At 57.6% G+C, this 15,597-nt stretch overlaps 7 protein-coding genes across 7 annotated transcripts; 2 read left to right on the plus strand and 5 right to left on the minus strand.

Annotated features, from left to right (window-relative positions):
- Positions 1–641: 641 nt before the first annotated feature.
- Positions 642–4,232, minus strand: IWZ02DRAFT_254163 (uncharacterized protein). Its single transcript, XM_066763231.1, has 2 exons — positions 2,078–4,232; positions 642–2,030 (listed from the first exon to the last, which is right to left on the minus strand). The coding sequence occupies exons 1-2, from the start codon at positions 4,025–4,027 to the stop codon at positions 744–746; spliced, it is 3,237 nt and encodes a 1,078-aa protein (XP_066622995.1). The 5' UTR covers positions 4,028–4,232; the 3' UTR covers positions 642–743.
- Positions 4,233–4,275: 43 nt separating this feature from the next.
- Positions 4,276–5,440, plus strand: IWZ02DRAFT_254221 (Fcf1-domain-containing protein). Its single transcript, XM_066763235.1, has 2 exons — positions 4,276–4,490; positions 4,552–5,440. Exons 1-2 carry the CDS (start codon positions 4,403–4,405, stop codon positions 5,316–5,318), a joined length of 855 nt encoding a protein of 284 aa, XP_066622996.1. The 5' UTR covers positions 4,276–4,402; the 3' UTR covers positions 5,319–5,440.
- IWZ02DRAFT_254210 (Alpha/Beta hydrolase protein) lies at positions 5,440–6,875 on the minus strand. The gene is made up of 2 exons (XM_066763234.1): positions 5,795–6,875; positions 5,440–5,728 (listed from the first exon to the last, which is right to left on the minus strand). The coding sequence occupies exons 1-2, from the start codon at positions 6,762–6,764 to the stop codon at positions 5,562–5,564; spliced, it is 1,137 nt and encodes a 378-aa protein (XP_066622997.1). The 5' UTR covers positions 6,765–6,875; the 3' UTR covers positions 5,440–5,561.
- Position 6,876: 1 nt separating this feature from the next.
- On the minus strand, positions 6,877–8,909 carry IWZ02DRAFT_254209 (uncharacterized protein). The gene has a single exon (XM_066763233.1). The coding sequence runs from the start codon at positions 8,757–8,759 to the stop codon at positions 7,173–7,175; it is 1,587 nt and encodes a 528-aa protein (XP_066622998.1). The 5' UTR covers positions 8,760–8,909; the 3' UTR covers positions 6,877–7,172.
- Positions 8,910–10,037: 1,128 nt separating this feature from the next.
- IWZ02DRAFT_490217 (integral membrane protein DUF106-domain-containing protein) lies at positions 10,038–11,092 on the minus strand (the record flags this gene model as incomplete). Its single annotated transcript, XM_066769647.1, has 5 exons — positions 10,038–10,207; positions 10,284–10,445; positions 10,529–10,889; positions 10,949–10,982; positions 11,046–11,092. 5 exons carry the CDS (start codon positions 11,090–11,092, stop codon positions 10,038–10,040), a joined length of 774 nt encoding a protein of 257 aa, XP_066622999.1.
- A 117-nt stretch (positions 11,093–11,209) lies between these two features.
- On the plus strand, positions 11,210–12,285 carry IWZ02DRAFT_450531 (microsomal signal peptidase 25 kDa subunit-domain-containing protein). The gene is made up of 3 exons (XM_066767472.1): positions 11,210–11,434; positions 11,525–11,805; positions 11,881–12,285. Exons 1-3 carry the CDS (start codon positions 11,392–11,394, stop codon positions 12,256–12,258), a joined length of 702 nt encoding a protein of 233 aa, XP_066623000.1. The 5' UTR covers positions 11,210–11,391; the 3' UTR covers positions 12,259–12,285.
- Positions 12,286–12,606: 321 nt separating this feature from the next.
- Positions 12,607–14,350, minus strand: IWZ02DRAFT_254285 (uncharacterized protein). Its single transcript, XM_066763236.1, has one exon. It carries the CDS (start codon positions 14,131–14,133, stop codon positions 12,805–12,807), a length of 1,329 nt encoding a protein of 442 aa, XP_066623001.1. The 5' UTR covers positions 14,134–14,350; the 3' UTR covers positions 12,607–12,804.
- Between the last annotated feature and the right edge of the window lie 1,247 nt (positions 14,351–15,597).

Genomic DNA, 15,597 nt, shown 5'->3' on the forward strand with positions numbered 1-15,597 from the left:
ATTGCTCGAGACGAGACTGGGACATGCGGAGTAAGCGAGCGAAGCGGACAACTGGAACGTAAAGACGACGTCCCCTCGTTCATGGCGTCACGTCCACCATCCACACCCGTTTGGAATTGAGTTGGAAGACCAAGCCAATGACTTGCTCCTCAACACGCGAGACCTCATCTTCAGTGGTGAGCCTCGCGGCCCTGACAAACGAACGAATTACCATTAATCTAGCCAAGCAATCATACAAGGTTTGTTGTAGTTCATGTCCAAAGGTCGCATGAAGACGACCTTCTCCCCTTTTCCCTCTATACACAATGAAAACGTGCTGCTACCGCATTGGTCAGCCACTTCATTTGCCCATCCCTTCGACAACGTAGCCAGCAATCGACCTACCCAAAAGCCCAATCCAATGAACGACAAAGCGACAAAATCATCAACGCCGACGATAAAGATGCGCAAAAAGCTGCAATCGTCTGCTGAACGCAAACATGTACGTGGGTTAAGGCTATATCCCTGTGGTGACCACGCTTCAATTTTGTTGTACATCATCGTGTCGTTTTAACAGATAGCGACCCCATTTTGCATGCTCTTGTTGCGAGGGAAGACGGAAAGGAAAACCCGAATGACCAGAGAGTAAAATGGCGACAACGCCTGCCATGGTATGCTGGCTGAGAAAAGAAACGAGACGTAGCGACGAAGATGGCGAGAGAAATGTGTAACGGCGATCTGGCATCCTCGATACTTCTTTTACCTCACTCAAACGTCATGTGCATCTCCTTCTCGTGCCCATACTCATCATCATCTGCCCATGCATTGCGCTCGAGATCAACAGGCGCTGGAATAGAAGAGGTCGAGTCCGTCTTCAGCGGCAGTCGTTCTGGCACGTCTGCTGTCCACGTCGGAAACGAAGCGTTGGATGGTTGTTTGAGGGGCGAGCTGCGCGGTGGTGTCGAGTGCCCCGTGTCGAAGGTCATGGAGATGCCACCTTCGCCATTGGCGCCGTCCGGATGATGGTCATCGTAGTCGTCGTCGAAAGTAAAGCCTTTGCTACCCGCGCCCATGAGCGCGCCGTCATCGTGCTTTTCGATGCTTCCATTGTTATTCTTGTCGTCGCTTTTATTAAATGGCGACTCCAGCGTCTCTAATTTCATGGGCGGCATGGTGCTTTCGAGCTGCCGCACTTCGATTCCTTGGGCTGTGATATCCGCAGCTTCGGCTCTGATGGCGTCAACATCGAATAGAACGTTACCCTTGGCATCTGCATCATTCTCGGGCCCGCTCTTGAATTTTTCGTCGTACATCTCCCACTCCTTCTTCTCCGCTTGCTTTCGCTTGAACAGGCTCCAGCCCTTCTTTTCCGGCTTCTTGTCCAGCTGCTTGCGAGCCTCTTCGATTTCGTTGATGAGCTCGCGCTGGCGCGCCTCATGATTATCCGGGTCCGGGTCCTCGATTTCGGTGAATTCATCACTCTCAACGGACCAGCCCACTTCGCGGAGCAGGCGCGGCATGGCAGCACGGTAGGCCATGTGGCCATTGACCAACTCGGTGACGTTGAAGTTCTCGATACCCGGCACGTCGACAGCAGCAAGTCCAGCGACACCCATGATACCACCGCTGGTTGCGCGGAAAAGATAGCCAAGAATCCAGTCGTTAGTGGCATAACCATTGACAAAGCGTCCCGGGACCACCGCCCGCGCCTTGAGGTATTCGTCCTTCTTTGCTACAATCGGCGCACCAAACATGTACACGTTTTGCACGAGACCGTGAGCCCCTCTTTTAGACAGCTCCTGAAGTGCAGTGAAGATGACGCGGCAACCCAGGGAGAAGCCAACCAATGTGACGGGCCTGACACCGAGGTTGCGGTCAATGAGAGAGTCGGCCAAAATCAGCCCTGCTAGCTCTGCCCTCGCCAGGGACACGTTCCAGGGATTGTCGATCAGGTATGAGAGTTTGGTGAGAACGATGGGAAGTTGCAGCGCACCCATCAGAGCGACGAGGATCGTACTGCCGAGGACTTGTTGCAAGCTTTGGGTGAGGGCCTACAACTCGTCAATAGAGTTGGTCAAAGTCATTTGCAACGACTTACCTCGGTGGCCAAAATACTAATGGTATCACCCATGCTCTGCAGCATTTCCGGTTCCCACAACAGCGAGTAAATATCTCCCATGATGGGATCTACCGTGCTGAACGGCAATCGAACGTCATCGACCTTGCCGTTCATCCACCCAGAGATAGTGAGGATCAAATTGACCCTTTTGTTGTTATGAAGCGGCCGGTACTCAAAGGTCTTGACTGCTCCTGTCCTCCTGCCAGACGCACGCACAGCGATAGTGCCACCAGAGACGACACCGCCGGTGGTGATGAGGGCAGCACCTCCCGCGCCAGCCAAGAAGCTGCTCGTTCCTGCAACACCGATGGTGGAGAAACCCGCTGCAAGACCGGCACCAATGACTGGGGCCAACAGGCCAGCAGACAGTCCGATAACAAGACCACCACCGACCGTTGCCAATCCCATCATCATCAGCCGCCTATTCCGCTGGAGTTTTTTGCGGGTGTCAATGTGCTCTTGCTCATTCCAGTTTTCCTTGTCTGCCGCCTCTTGCATTTCAAGGGCATCGGTGACTCGCTTCTCAAAACGGCAAATGTCTATCCATGGCACATCGAGATGGACTCCCACTCGCTCGAGCAGTTGCCTTGACCGGGAATCATACACCGAGTCGGCAATAAGGACAAGGAACAAGTCGCATAGAATAGTCCAGCGTAGGTCGATATCGATGCTTTTGGTTTCGGGGAGCTGTGATGGCGTTTGGACTTCGGGCAGGTCCTCGTCCTCTGCCTTTTCGCAGTAGGGAGGCGGGCTCTGCGGAAAGCTCTGGACCGAGTCTGGTCTTGGTGAGGAGATTGAGGCGCGGTCCTCGGCGGCCGGGTTCTTGACTCTTGCGTTTTGCATGAGCGCGGGAGTCAGGTCCTGAGGTTGCACGCCGTGCTCAGCTAGTTGCTCAATCATGACTTGCTCGGAAGAGTCGATTTCCATATGGCCATATAATCGGACCATCATCTTCTGGCTCCACATTTGCATGGCCTCGACCGAGAAATCGAGCTGCTTTTTGGCGGACTTTGTCCGCTCAAGAGAGTCCAGGTCTTTGACCATTTCTCGCATCGTGAGTCTCACCACACCCACATATGCGATGCGCTGTCCCTCGGTGAGCAGGTCCTTGGTGGCCTGCATCTGCGACAAGGGGTCGCGGGCTTCGTCATCATCGTCCTGAACATTCGTTCCTGGGTTCTTAAACAAGTATGCCGTGTGGTCGTCCATGCTCGTGGCGGACTCCGCATCGTCGTCCAGCTGCACCCTAGTGTATCCCTTGCCCGCTCCCCCAAGTGTCCCGTACTGCATAAGATCCTCATCCATATCCGGCGCCTCGCGGGCTACGAGTCTGTTGTCATCGTTGTAAATGTCGTAAGGAGCGTACGCGGGCATTTCCTGCCAGCCAGCTTCGTCTTCGTTCTTCTTCGTATCATGTTCGTTCCCTGGAGCAAGCTTCATGTGAGACCACTCGGAGAAGTGGTTCGCGCCCCCTTCACCTGCCAATGGTACCTCAGCCATGAAGTCGCCGTGAGAAGAGTTGCGCTGGGGAGCACTCGTCTCTTTCTCGGGGGTTGTTGCAGCGGGCTCCGCACGCGGCGCCTCCTTGTGTTCACTGGGGGCATCTTTCAACGGGGCCGGAGCGGCGGGATCGTTTGGCCCTTCCGCATGATTTGCCGGGAGTTCTGGTGGGGCACTGTTCGGCGGTGATTCTGTGGGTTTGCTCTGTTCATTGACTTCATCGTGGTCCGGCTTGGCTGGCTCATCCTTTGCGCTGTTCTCGCTTGTCTCGGAGTAAGTTCGTCTCACGGGCCGCCGCTTTACAGGCAGGCCAAACTCGTCTATCTCGACAGGCTCAGACTGCGGTGGAGCAGTTGTAGGATTGGCGTCAAGTTGGCTCTGCGGTTTCGAGGGATCGGGAGGAGTCGAGCGCGCGGCATCCTCAGGCATAGTGACTTGGAGGGGAAGGAGAGTAACGGCGGCGGCGGCGGAGTACTAAAGGGCAGAGATGGTCGACGGCGCCGTCACGGACAGCAGCAGTACGGGGAGCAGCGGCATTGACCGGCGATGGACGATGGGAAGGTGGTTTGGTTGCATGTGGAGCAAAGCGCAGCCTCAACGCCGAGAGGACGGCCGCTCACCTAGTTATTGAGACATGGATTGCGTAGGGCGCGACGCTACCGGTACACCACCGCATAGGTAATCCTACCGCGCCCACCGCAGCACCCGCGTCCGTGCGCCGCAAAGCTTAACTTTTGACAACGACGACAACCCGCCAACGACCCTGTCCTTCGAAAGTCTGCACGCAGCACCAATACCGCCACCATGCGCGGCAAGCGAGCGAAGCAGTATCGCAAGCTGATGCACCAGTATGGCCTCACGTTTGGCTTCCGCGAGCCGTACCAAGTCCTTGGTTCGTTGAATCAATACATTCCTCGCGAAAAAACAAACCCTGACTGACTCCTCCTACACAGTCGACGCCGACATGGTCAAGGACACGCACCGCTGCAAGATGGACCTCCCCGCCTACATCGAGCGCACCCTGCAGGGCAAGGCCAAAATCATGATAACCCAGTGCTCGATGCGGCACCTGTACGCCGACAGGGACCAGCAAGTCATTGCCAAGGCGCAAGAGTTTGAGCGCCGCCGCTGCAACCACCACACCCTCGAGGAGCCGCTGTCCACGCTGGACTGCCTCTCGTCCGTCGTCGATCCCAGCGGCAACAAGAACAACAAGCACCGCTACGTCGTCGCCAGCCAGGAACAGAAGGTGCGCGCGCTCATGCGCCAAATCCCCGGCGTGCCCCTCGTCTACATGAACCGCAGCGTCATGATTATGGAGCCCATGGCCAACGCGACCGAGGGCGTGCGGGAAAAGGCCGAGCACGAAAAATTCAAGGCCGGCATCAAGACGCGGCCGACCGGAAACCCGACCGCAACAACGAAGAGAAAGCGCGACGAGCATGGGGGAGATGACAGCGAGGGAAGTGCAGAAGAGGAGGACACCAAAGCAACGGAGCCTGAGCCGAAGAAGCAGAAGAGAAGAGGTCCCAAGGGCCCCAACCCGCTAAGTGTGAAGAAGGCCAAGGCCCCGGCTCAGCCTGTAGCACAAAAAACTAAAAAGGATTCCGCTTCAGCGGCAGATGGCACATCTGGGGAGCCGGCGAAGCGGAAGAGGAGAAGAAAGCCCAAAACTGAAGATGGCACGTCTGGAGAGCAAGGAGCACAACGGGAAGCATAGTTGTGATCAGGGTTTTCTATCTGTTCCATGTCCTTGACATGCTGTCCCCAAGTTCCTCGGCTTTTACCAAGATTCCCCATTTCAGCGTAACTCTTTGCATTACACGGCGTTCCGGCAGGGTATGAAAGTCAGTTTGGGTCTCAAAAAAAAAAAATGAGGGGTATAAAGGGATGGGGGAAAAGTGCTACATAATCTAAGAAATGAAGAGGTCGCCAAGCAGGCAATCTTGAAGATGGTTTCTCTCTACACCTTTTTCCCCTGTGCAATGAGATCCGAGACCTTGGGCGGCAGCACCAGCGCGCTGCGGTCGTTGCGCTTCAAAAACTCGACGACAGAGTGGGCCACCTGGTCTGGAAGGTCTTCTTGCAGAAAATGGCCTGCCGCGGGAAAGACTTGCAGCTGAAACTTGCCTATGGTGAAGAAAAGAGTGTCAGCCCTATACAAATAGAGGGGAAAAGCCCATGAGTCAAACGCACCTTGCATCTGCCCAATCATCAACTCCTTATCCAAGCGATCCGTGCCGGCGAGCAACAGTAGCTTCGCGCCCCTGGCCGACAAAAACTTGGAACTCATGCCGCCAAACCAGTCACTCCAGTATGCCTCGGTGCGGCTCAGATCCGTCTTCCACACCCACTTGGCGGCGTCGACCTCGGTCAGCAAGCTGGGGACGCTGGCGCGAGCGCTTTCGGGGTTGCGCAGGGTGCGGCTGCGAATGTGCCAGGCGACGGCATCGTCGATGGAGGAAAAGACCGAGGGCCGCGAGCGCAGGTACGCCTGCATGTGCTTGAGAGCCTCCATGGCCGAGCCCTCGACGACATCGAGCACAGCGTAGCCCAGCACCTTGGGGTCGAGCGCGCCGCTCTTTGTTGCGTCGATGACAACGGCACCGCCCAGGCTGTGCCCGACGAGCAGCAATTCCGGCGACGGCGCGTCCTTCTTGTCCCAGCCCATGCGCGTCTGCACCAGGCCGATCATGGTCGTCAGATCGCGCGTCAGGTTGGTCAACGCCATGCTGCTGTCCACGTTGCCGCCCGCGTCGTAGACGACGGACCCGTGCTCGCGTGCCTCCACGGCCAGGATGCCCACCTCGGGCATGAGGCGCCGCACCTCGAGCGCGAAGAGTGCGAAGCTGAGGGCCGACGAGCCCGCCCCGTGGTGCAACACCATCAGCGGCGTCTTGGCCGTTGCTGGCGGCGTCAGGTACATGTGGTATTTGGCGTGCTCGCCGGTTTCAAACGTGTGCTCCAGCCAGAGCTCTTGGGTGAAGTACTTGGTCCATTCGATGTGCGGCGCCGCCTTTTGCGTCGTTGTGGGCACCACGGTGCCGGTCGATGAGACTGATGACGCTGACGACGAGTCGTCTTGTTCTTCTTCTGCCTTGGACTCGGAGCTCGCGGGCACTTTGGCCAATTTGGATTTGCCAATGGATCGCGCCAGGTCACTCATGATGGCGGTGTTCTGTTGGCTCTGTAAATGGGCATCGAATTGCTGGTTTCCAGGGTGTTTGCTTTCAGCTTAGGTGGAGTGGTGATAGCTCGGTTGAAGTGACACAGCTCTGACAGGGATACTCCGTGGGGTGCACCTATCGATAGCAACCCATTCACGCGCCCGCACGTCCCAGGCCTTGGTCTACGTCATTTGGACAAGCGCTATATGGCCTTTGACTCTGCAGGGTCAAGCTTAAATCATATTAAGCGCATGAAATATCTAGTCATTAAGCGCAATCCTTCCAAGGGAACCTCGGAGAGAACTGTTTGCTAACGAGGGGGTATCAAATCATCATTCAGATCGTCCAAGCGCCGAACCCACGACTGTCCACCATTAATGGAAAGACATCAAAGGAAAAGCCTCCGGCTAGTCATCTCCGTCATTGTCGTCATCATCGTCAGAATCATCATCATCGGCAGCAAAGTGACCCTTTCGTCTCCGTGGCGTCCCATCTCCCAACTGCCACACGCCTCTATGATCGCACTCGACGAGCCCCTCACTGCAGAGCCAGTCTCTCAACTCCTCGTCCTCTCTCCAAGTGTCGACGCCATATATAGTGCACTCAGGCTTCTTGTCTTTTTCAAAGTGACGTCCGACGTGTTCCATTCGCTCGTCCCAGCTGCCCGTCCCCTCAAACGTCTGGCAGCAAAAGAGACAAGAGCTCTTGGGAGGAGCATCTCTGAGTTTGATGTAGCATCGGCGCAGATATTCGGCCATGTTTTCATCAGTGACGGGATGGTCACGAGATGGTCCGCGAGGGACGGCATGACCGGCAGATGAGTTGACGTAGTGCATCCGGCGCAGGTGTTGTGCGAAGAGATCTTTGCGGTTGAAGTCATTGTAGGACGTGGTGATGCCGTCGATGGTGTTGGGGCAGAGTTCGCACCGCCAGAATCCGAGCCGAATGTGCTGCGTGGAAACGTGCCGCTTCCACTCGTTTTTGGACGCAAAAGTCGCTTGGCAAGAGTAACCTGCCAGAGGACATGGGAATGGTCTTGCGGCAGAGCTGTCTTTGATGAATCTGCTGCCCTTGGGTTTTTTCGATACTCGGTTGCCCATGTCCATGGACTTGCGAGCGCTACTGGGCCGTCTCGGGTACTTGTTCGATTGAGACGCACGTCGGGGACGACGCTTGGGTCCAGAAGCACTAGGCGTGTAGTCGGAATCGGGGTCTTCTTCGGATTTTGATACCGGCTGCACAGACTCGGCATCCCTCATGCGCACTTGCAAGTCTTCGTCGTGCTCTGGTACCTGGGAGTAGTGGTGGTCGCCATTCTCGACTCTGCTGGGGTAGTAAGGTGCCTCCTGCTCGTAGGTGAACTCATACTTGATGTCGGAACTGTCGTCGTTTTCCATTTGTTGCTCGGCGTCCTCCGACGGTGAAGGGTACTGCTGGACCTCGCGAAGCGCGCAAGAGCCACTGATCGAGTCGTCTGGTTGGTACGTGGAAAAGGGTCTGCACTCGACATAGTCCTGCGAGGCCATGCCGAGAGGACTGGAAGGATCAGAAGAGCTGAAGGTTGCAACGCTGGGTTCGTCCTGTAGAGAGTGGTTGTAGCTGCTGGAGCTGGATGCCGACCAGCTGGAGCGGTGATAGTCGGGTGATCTCTTCCCAACGATTTGATCTGGATAGTGCCATGGACCAACGGCATCGTACTGCGAATCCAAATGGTAGCTCCGCGTTCCGTGCTCTCTTCGGCTGCCATGGAGCGGGAAGACATCCGCGCTAAACAGAGGCCGCTCAGGTCCGCTGAGGTAACGTTGCATGTTGGACAAATTCTGACTTGATGCGCTGTCTAGTGCCGAATCGGGACTGAGAAGACTGATTGTCTTGGAGCTCAGGCGCACGCCGTTCCACTGAGTATCGTGACCGGGCCAAGGGTATGACTCGGTAAGATGGCTGTCTGGCTGCAGGGCCATGGTCGAAAACTCGTCGAAATATGGAAAGGTCATATCGAAACTGATGTAGAATAGAAGTTTAGACAGTCGAGTTCTTGGTTCAATCAGAGGGTGTTGGACATGGTCTGCAGGATCGGGAAGGAGGAGGAGGAGGAATGTATGAGTATCTGTAGGCGCTTAGGAGTGGTGGGGCCGGGCCTCAGCGATCCGTATAGCAGTACTTATACAAAGTCGACAAAGGAGGCGAAGCAGGTGCACCATGTAGGGCAGTGACAAGAGCGCAGCTAAAAGTGGATTGGTGCTCCGCCTTGGAAGGTTGTGTATCAAGCGTGGGCGGGACGTGTAGAGCGTCTTATGGAGGCAGTACAGAGGGCAGCATCAAAGAGCCGCATTCTTCTAATGCGCAGCTGCGCAACAGCACGAGCGCTGGCATGGGTGGTACCTAGGAGCAGCCACGGGCAAGGCGACCCCTGCATGCTGACCGGTCGGTGTGTACACGACGGGTTTGGGGAGGGTCAGCCATGGTGGCATTCGACCGTCTGTCCCACGGGCAGCGCCTGGAGAGCGCCGATCATGATATGGGGCGTCGACGCCTCGAGAGCGCGGACAAAGAGGGAAGAAAGGGCCGGGACGTGGTGCAGTGGAGTGATGATTATTGCCGAGGTGGGTGGACGGGGGACGGATGACGGGCGCAACGTCTGGGAGGGCGAATGGTCCAAAGAGGTGAGAGGTCGGTCTTTGGGGGCCGAGAGGGCTGGGTCGTCAGGTCGAGGAAACGGAACCCGACGGAGAGGCCGCTGCACGCACCCAGAATGGAGACGGAGAGAGAGAGCGAGACCAGAGCAGAGCAGAGAAAAACAATCAAGTGGCATCGCATCGGCCCATGGGCGCGGCAAGTGGCAGCAGAGACGAGACGAGGTGAGAAACGAGGCAGCAAACACTCGCAGCCTGCCCGGAGGCACCAAGTTCGCATGCATCCACCACCACAAGCAGACGCTTGGCATCCCTCAGCTGCGCCCTCTCGCGGCGCGCCCATTGGGTCCTCTATTTTATCCAGATATCACAGTCGACCCCGGGAGGCTCTGCTGGCTCGGCTGTGCTGATCAAGCATGCAGCGCAGATGCAGATTCCGCCTCGCCCTGCTCTGCTCTGCTGCTGCTCTGCTCTGCTCTGCTCTGCTCTGCTCTGCCCCCCCGCGCGTGCATGAACCCTCCCGTCCGTCAACCCCTCGATCCTCCCTCCTCTCCTCCATCTCTTCCTGACATTCGGAGACGCTTGCCTGCCGCGGGAGCTACTGCGCCTCGCCGCGCTCTTCTTCACCAGCCCTCGTCATCACCGCAGCCGGGCCAGCAGGCGATCCTCGACACCCTCGAGGATCCAGTAGTGATCCACCACCTCGAGGTTTTCCGCCTCGCTCTGAAACAGCTTGTCTGGGTCCTGGTCTGGCCCCATCAAGCCCGCCGGGTTCATACTGGCCATCTGCTGCGTAACTTGATTCGCCGCTAAACGAACAGCCACCGGGGCCCCGGTCAGCAAGCATTCGATTCGCCCCGCCAGCACATCACAGCCGTGACTTACCATTGTTGCTCCCCAGGATAAAATTGTAGACGGGCTGCAGCCCAAACAGCGTCAAAAAGTACCACGACAGGCTTGACACCCACTGCACGTCAAGGTCGCGGGTGCCTACGCCAGATTGCAACATGGATTTGAACTGCGGTGTCAGCGGGAACGGAAGTTTGACTGCGCGCTCCAAGTTAGCAAGCAAATCGGCAACCTCCGTCCACACCCTCCCGCATCGCATTGGAGGGAGGGGGTCAGCTCACGTATGACGAAGCCCGAAAAGAAGGCATTGATCCAGCTCATAATCAGAGTCTGTGGGACCATCATGGCGACGTTGCCCTTCATCATGCCCATCATGCCCTCCATGGCGGCGGGGTCCGTCATTGGGTTCGGTCTTGGCTTGCCGCGGGACTCGGGGTCGGCCAGAAAGGAGCCGTCCTTGAAGGCGGAGACGAGGTACGACTTGCGATTTTGGAACGACGAGGGCGAGACGACGTTGGCATTGCCGCGCAGGTTGACGCCGCGCATGAGGGAGCGATGCTCGCGGAGCTTGGGCAGGGCCTGCTTCTTGGGCGTGCTCTGGAGCAGCACCATGGCGTAGTGGCGGAGGACACCCGTCAAAATCTGATCAGGTCAGAGTCGCATATTCAGTCGAGACCGTTCGATGCTGTCGTTGTCCGTACCATGACCACCGTAATTGGCAGCAAGATCCACCAGCTGCATTGCCGTCAGTTCTCGGTCGGTCCTGGGGAGCTGTGCGTTGGGCAAAGCAAAACCTACAACAGGGCCGGGTCCCTGTGGATCGTCTGGACCACGGGCTGAGCCATGATGCGAAACTGTCGACCAAAGATGCCGTGAAGTGGATGTTGTGGTGGTGAGGTTGGAGCGGACCGACGACGTAGGTAGCAGCGGCGCGGCCAAGAGTTTCGTTCGCCGCGCGACCAGGTTCCGTGAAGCTCGAGCGCTGGAGCTTCCCGGTCCCCAAAGAACACCTGTTGATCCCCGTCCATTATTCACGACAACCTCAACCACGTCGCACGCGTCGACCCCAATCTCTGCCCCCTAACTCAGCGCGTATCTCTGGACAATTCGAGGAGCCCCGCGCGCAGCTCCACCAACCGCCACCATGTCAAACGCCGAGCAGAAAATCCAGGTGCACTCAGTTCCTGGTGCGTGCCTCGCCAGATACATGGCCAGCTCAGATTCCCTCAACGCAGCTGCAATAAACAGCTAACGACTTGTGTGTCGTGACCCAACAGACTTGAGAAATACATCCGACGACGCGCTGCCCAACTACCTCAACTCGCTCAAGTTCACCCAGGACAACAAGTACCTCGATGTGCGGCTAGCGCTGGGCTACACGGCCGTGACGGTGGCCGGCCTTCTCTTCTACTTTGACTGGAAGCTCGGTTGGGACGCGACAAAGGCATGGACGGGCCCCGCCGTCGCCGCCTACTTTGTGCTCAACGGCGCCTTCATGTACTGGATGTACATTGTCGAAAAGGGCCTGGTCTACGCGGGCGAGAAGGACGGGCAAAAGGTACGTGTTCTCAGGTAGTCTCTCGAAGAACGACGACAAGTGCATGCTAACCATCCCTCCTCTTTGCTGCTCCAGATCCGCATCTCCTCGCGCGTCGAAAAGCACATCCCCATCTACCACCTAACAATCCGCTACACGACGTCCCGCAAACCGGCCTCGGCGCGCGGCGAGCTATGGCAGCAGATCGAGCTGTCGGCCCCCTTCACGCGCTGGTTCACGGCCGACGGCTTCTTCGTCACCAAGCCCTTCCAGCAGTTCCTCGCCTCCGAGATCCCCATCGTCGGCGAGGCCGACCCGACTAATGTCGTCGAGGAGATTGGCCGCGGTAGCGCTAACGAGACCAAGACGACTAACCCGGCAAATGTTGCGCAGGTGCTGGGACAGATTCGTGCGCAGACGGCGTCGTCGTCGGGGGCGAGTGCGGCTGGAGGGAAGGCGAGGAAGAGGGGTTGATGATGGGGATGTCGGGATGAATGGGGGTTGAGGAGGGGGGGGGGGGGGGGGGGGGGGGTTCGTGAGCGTCAGAAAATCAGGGTTGCTGTGATTGGAGAAGACACCGGCACAGGGACATCGCAAAGCCGTATCCTGTTGGAGAAAACATGAGAGCAAAGTATTCACAGTGGACACAAATCAAAGAATAATTAATCAATATCTCCGAACTATCAATGCAATGCCAACCAGAATCTGAGTAGTCCAGAACAGGAGCTGCCCACTCGCTTCTCTGCTCCGCATGCTCAAGGCTTCAAAGCTACAGGTATGTAGGATGGAGAAAAAAGAAAAGAAACAGCTGAAGAATGCAACGGGCCAAGCGCCTAGCTGGTTCAACACGCCAACAAACGTCCCTACGCCGCGCATGCCGTGCTGCTGCGAAGTGAACTCGCAGCCAAAGGACCATCCATCACAGAACCCAGGTAGAACGGGACCAACAAGGGGAATCGTACCTCCTCTTTTCTTTTTCATGTTTTGCTTCAACCCAAGAATCTCATCGTTCGTCAGCCTCTACTCGTCGTCATCCAAACCCATCATGCCCAACACCTCCAGCTCGGTGCGGACAATGCGTTCAAATTCGTCGCGGGCGATGCCCGCGCCACGCGCCAGCCTGTACAGGCTCTTCAGGTCGGTGCTGATGTGCTGCTTAATGGCGACCTCGGCGGCCGCCTGGCCAGCAGCCGCGGCCTCGATGCGCGCGACGCTGCTGCTGCTAGCCGCGGACGCAGGCGAGCCTGAGCCCGCGCCGGGAGACGTCGACGAGATGGGCTGCGGGTGGTTGAGCTCGCTGTGCGTTAGCGTCTCAAAGGGCGAGGTTTGCGAGAGAGGCTCCTGGCGGTGCGGCTGCTGCTGCTGCTGCCCCGTACCCGCTCCGTTCGTGTGCGGAAGCAGCGATGAGTCGTAGCCCAGCGGGCCGATATTGGCGGTCGCGGGCTCGAATTGCACGCCCCCCGCGCCGCTGTTTCTGGCGCTGAATGTGTCGCCGTGCAGCGTCGACTCGAAGCCGTGGTCTGCGGGCGCTTCTGCCTCTGGATCGTGCGCGTCGAGGGCGGGTTGCACTTCGGCGGCGTAGCGCGCAAAGTACTCGAGCTCTTCAGTCGATGGGACCAGGTTGGAGTGTGAGGATGGTTGGTGTTGGAGATGCGAGGGCCGCTGGACTCGGGGCGCTGGCGATTCCTTGGCTGGTGTGCGGTTGGGCGTGCGGTCGTACATGTTCCAGTAGTCGTCGTCGTCGTCTCCGTCGTCTTGGGCGGCGGCGTGCGAATGGTGGTGATTGTTGATGCTGCTGCTGCTGTCTGGAACGTGTGCAACGCGCAGCGCGTCCGCAATATATGCTTCTTTTGAGGCTTCACGGGCCTCGTCCATGCTTGGGAACCATTCTTCGGGCTTGTCGTCATGGTCCTGCGTTGTGCGCAGCTCTGTCAAGCGCCATCCAGGGCCATCGCCCGACGCGTCCGTCATGCACCAGAGGAAGACGGGCAAAAGTTGCAGGTCTGGCAGCTCGATGCGGGCTTCCAGCGTCTCTTCATCCCTCCTCCTGTAGAGGACCTGGTTCACATGTCCGAGTTCGATTTCGCCAGAGGAGGGGTGCGGCTCGAGTTCGATGTTGGTGATGATGGAGGTCAGGTTGCCGGCCTTTTCGCGATCCCAGCACAGCAGCGGTAGCCATGATTCGTTTTGGGTGGTGCCCGAGAGCAGTTGGATTCGTTGGCGCAGGATGGGCGAAAGTAGGGGCAGCAGAGCTGGAGGTGGGCGCGGAGATGCAAAAGCGAGCGGCAAGCAAGCGAGCAATGGAGGAAGCAGCGCGTGGGGGTCGGGCGGTGGAATGAATTGCACCATTCTTCAAGTTAATTTTTCCCTCTATTTTTTTTTTTTTTTTCTTTTCTTTTGGATGACAGGAATTGGTGTGTAAAGGAGAGGACAAGGAGACGGTCGAGGCGTGCAGTTTGTAGAGGGCGGAGGATCTCGACGGAGCTACTTGTAGTGGGTATGTTGGTTTTGATGTCCGTCACATGCAGAATGGTCCAAAGTCAAACAAATTTCGTGGCTGCAACTCGATCAGCTAGACGCGCAATGTGGAGAAGAGGCAGTCGAAAGACGAATGGATTGGGGAGGTGGATAGAGCGGTGAACCAAAGGCCATGTATCTCTTCTCACAATGTTTACAACGGGTTAGATCTGGGAGGGTCAAGGGAAACCCCTCCACTCGACTCCACCTAGCCTCTCCCTTCGTCCGCCGCGCTAGACCGGCCTGGGGGCCCTGGGCTATGATTGATGCGCGCCGCCGTCAGGTCCCGTGCCCCAGGAGAGGGACGGGAATACCTTGGATGGAATGACAGCGTGCTGGGCGCGTGGTCCACCTCAAGGCTTTTTTCAACGACACGTCGTCGCCTTTTCCCCGGTGGTGTTGAGTGGGCGTCGACGCCCACGGCCAAAAGAAGCGCGATTCTTCACGTACTGGGTACCTGTAGGTGCTTGGCCCCGCTGCATTGCAGTAGGTCAGTTACCTCACCCACCCACCCAACCCACCTCAGCTTGCCTTACATAGGGATGCAGTGGACCATCCGTGTCTCCGCTCAGCTACGGGCGCGCTGCAACGTGGTGGAACCCTTGGGGCCAGTCCCGATAAGGAACGGCGCTGCAATGGACCAACCACCCAACTCGACAATGGACGCCGACGTCTGGTGACGACAACAAGCAGGGCGGCGACATGAGATGGGCGACTGGAGACTCCCGGTCCTGTCCATGTGCAAGCGGTGCAGCAGCGTCGAAGCACAGCACAGAAATGTTGGAATGAGGCTCTCCTGCTCTCGCTCTAGGCAAACACCATCACCGAGCCACACTGCTGCCTTCTCCGCCTCGTCTTCAGCCTGCTCACTCTTGTGCCACCGTCCAGTCCATGTCTACCTCCTGTGTCCTGCCACGGCAATCATGCCTGATGTTGTTGCCGTGTGGCTGCAACTCGCAAAAGACCAATCGCTACTCGACCCAGCGCGAAGCGCCCAAGGCCATGAAAGTCGTCGTTCCTCCGGTCTTTTCCTCCACCATCTCTTCCTATCCATGTCCTTTCGCTTCGCTCATCTCTCGCCGTACTGTTATTGGCATCTCCTCCGCCGCTGAGTGCCATCACCTGCGCGCTCCACCACCCTTCGTTGCGCCACCCAATCGACTGCCGCGACCGTAATCCTCCAGCGGCTACGCGCTTGGTTGATTCTCTCTCCCGAGTCTTTCGTCGTCCGAATGATTGTCGTCCCCCGCGGCAGGAACTCAAACATCTGGCGCCATCATGGATGACTATTTCGCC

The sequence above is a fragment of the Phyllosticta citriasiana genome, assembly GCF_038021145.1.
Source record: "Phyllosticta citriasiana strain CBS 120426 chromosome Unknown IWZ02scaffold_6, whole genome shotgun sequence".
Classification (NCBI taxonomy): Eukaryota; Fungi; Ascomycota; class Dothideomycetes; order Botryosphaeriales; family Phyllostictaceae; genus Phyllosticta; species Phyllosticta citriasiana.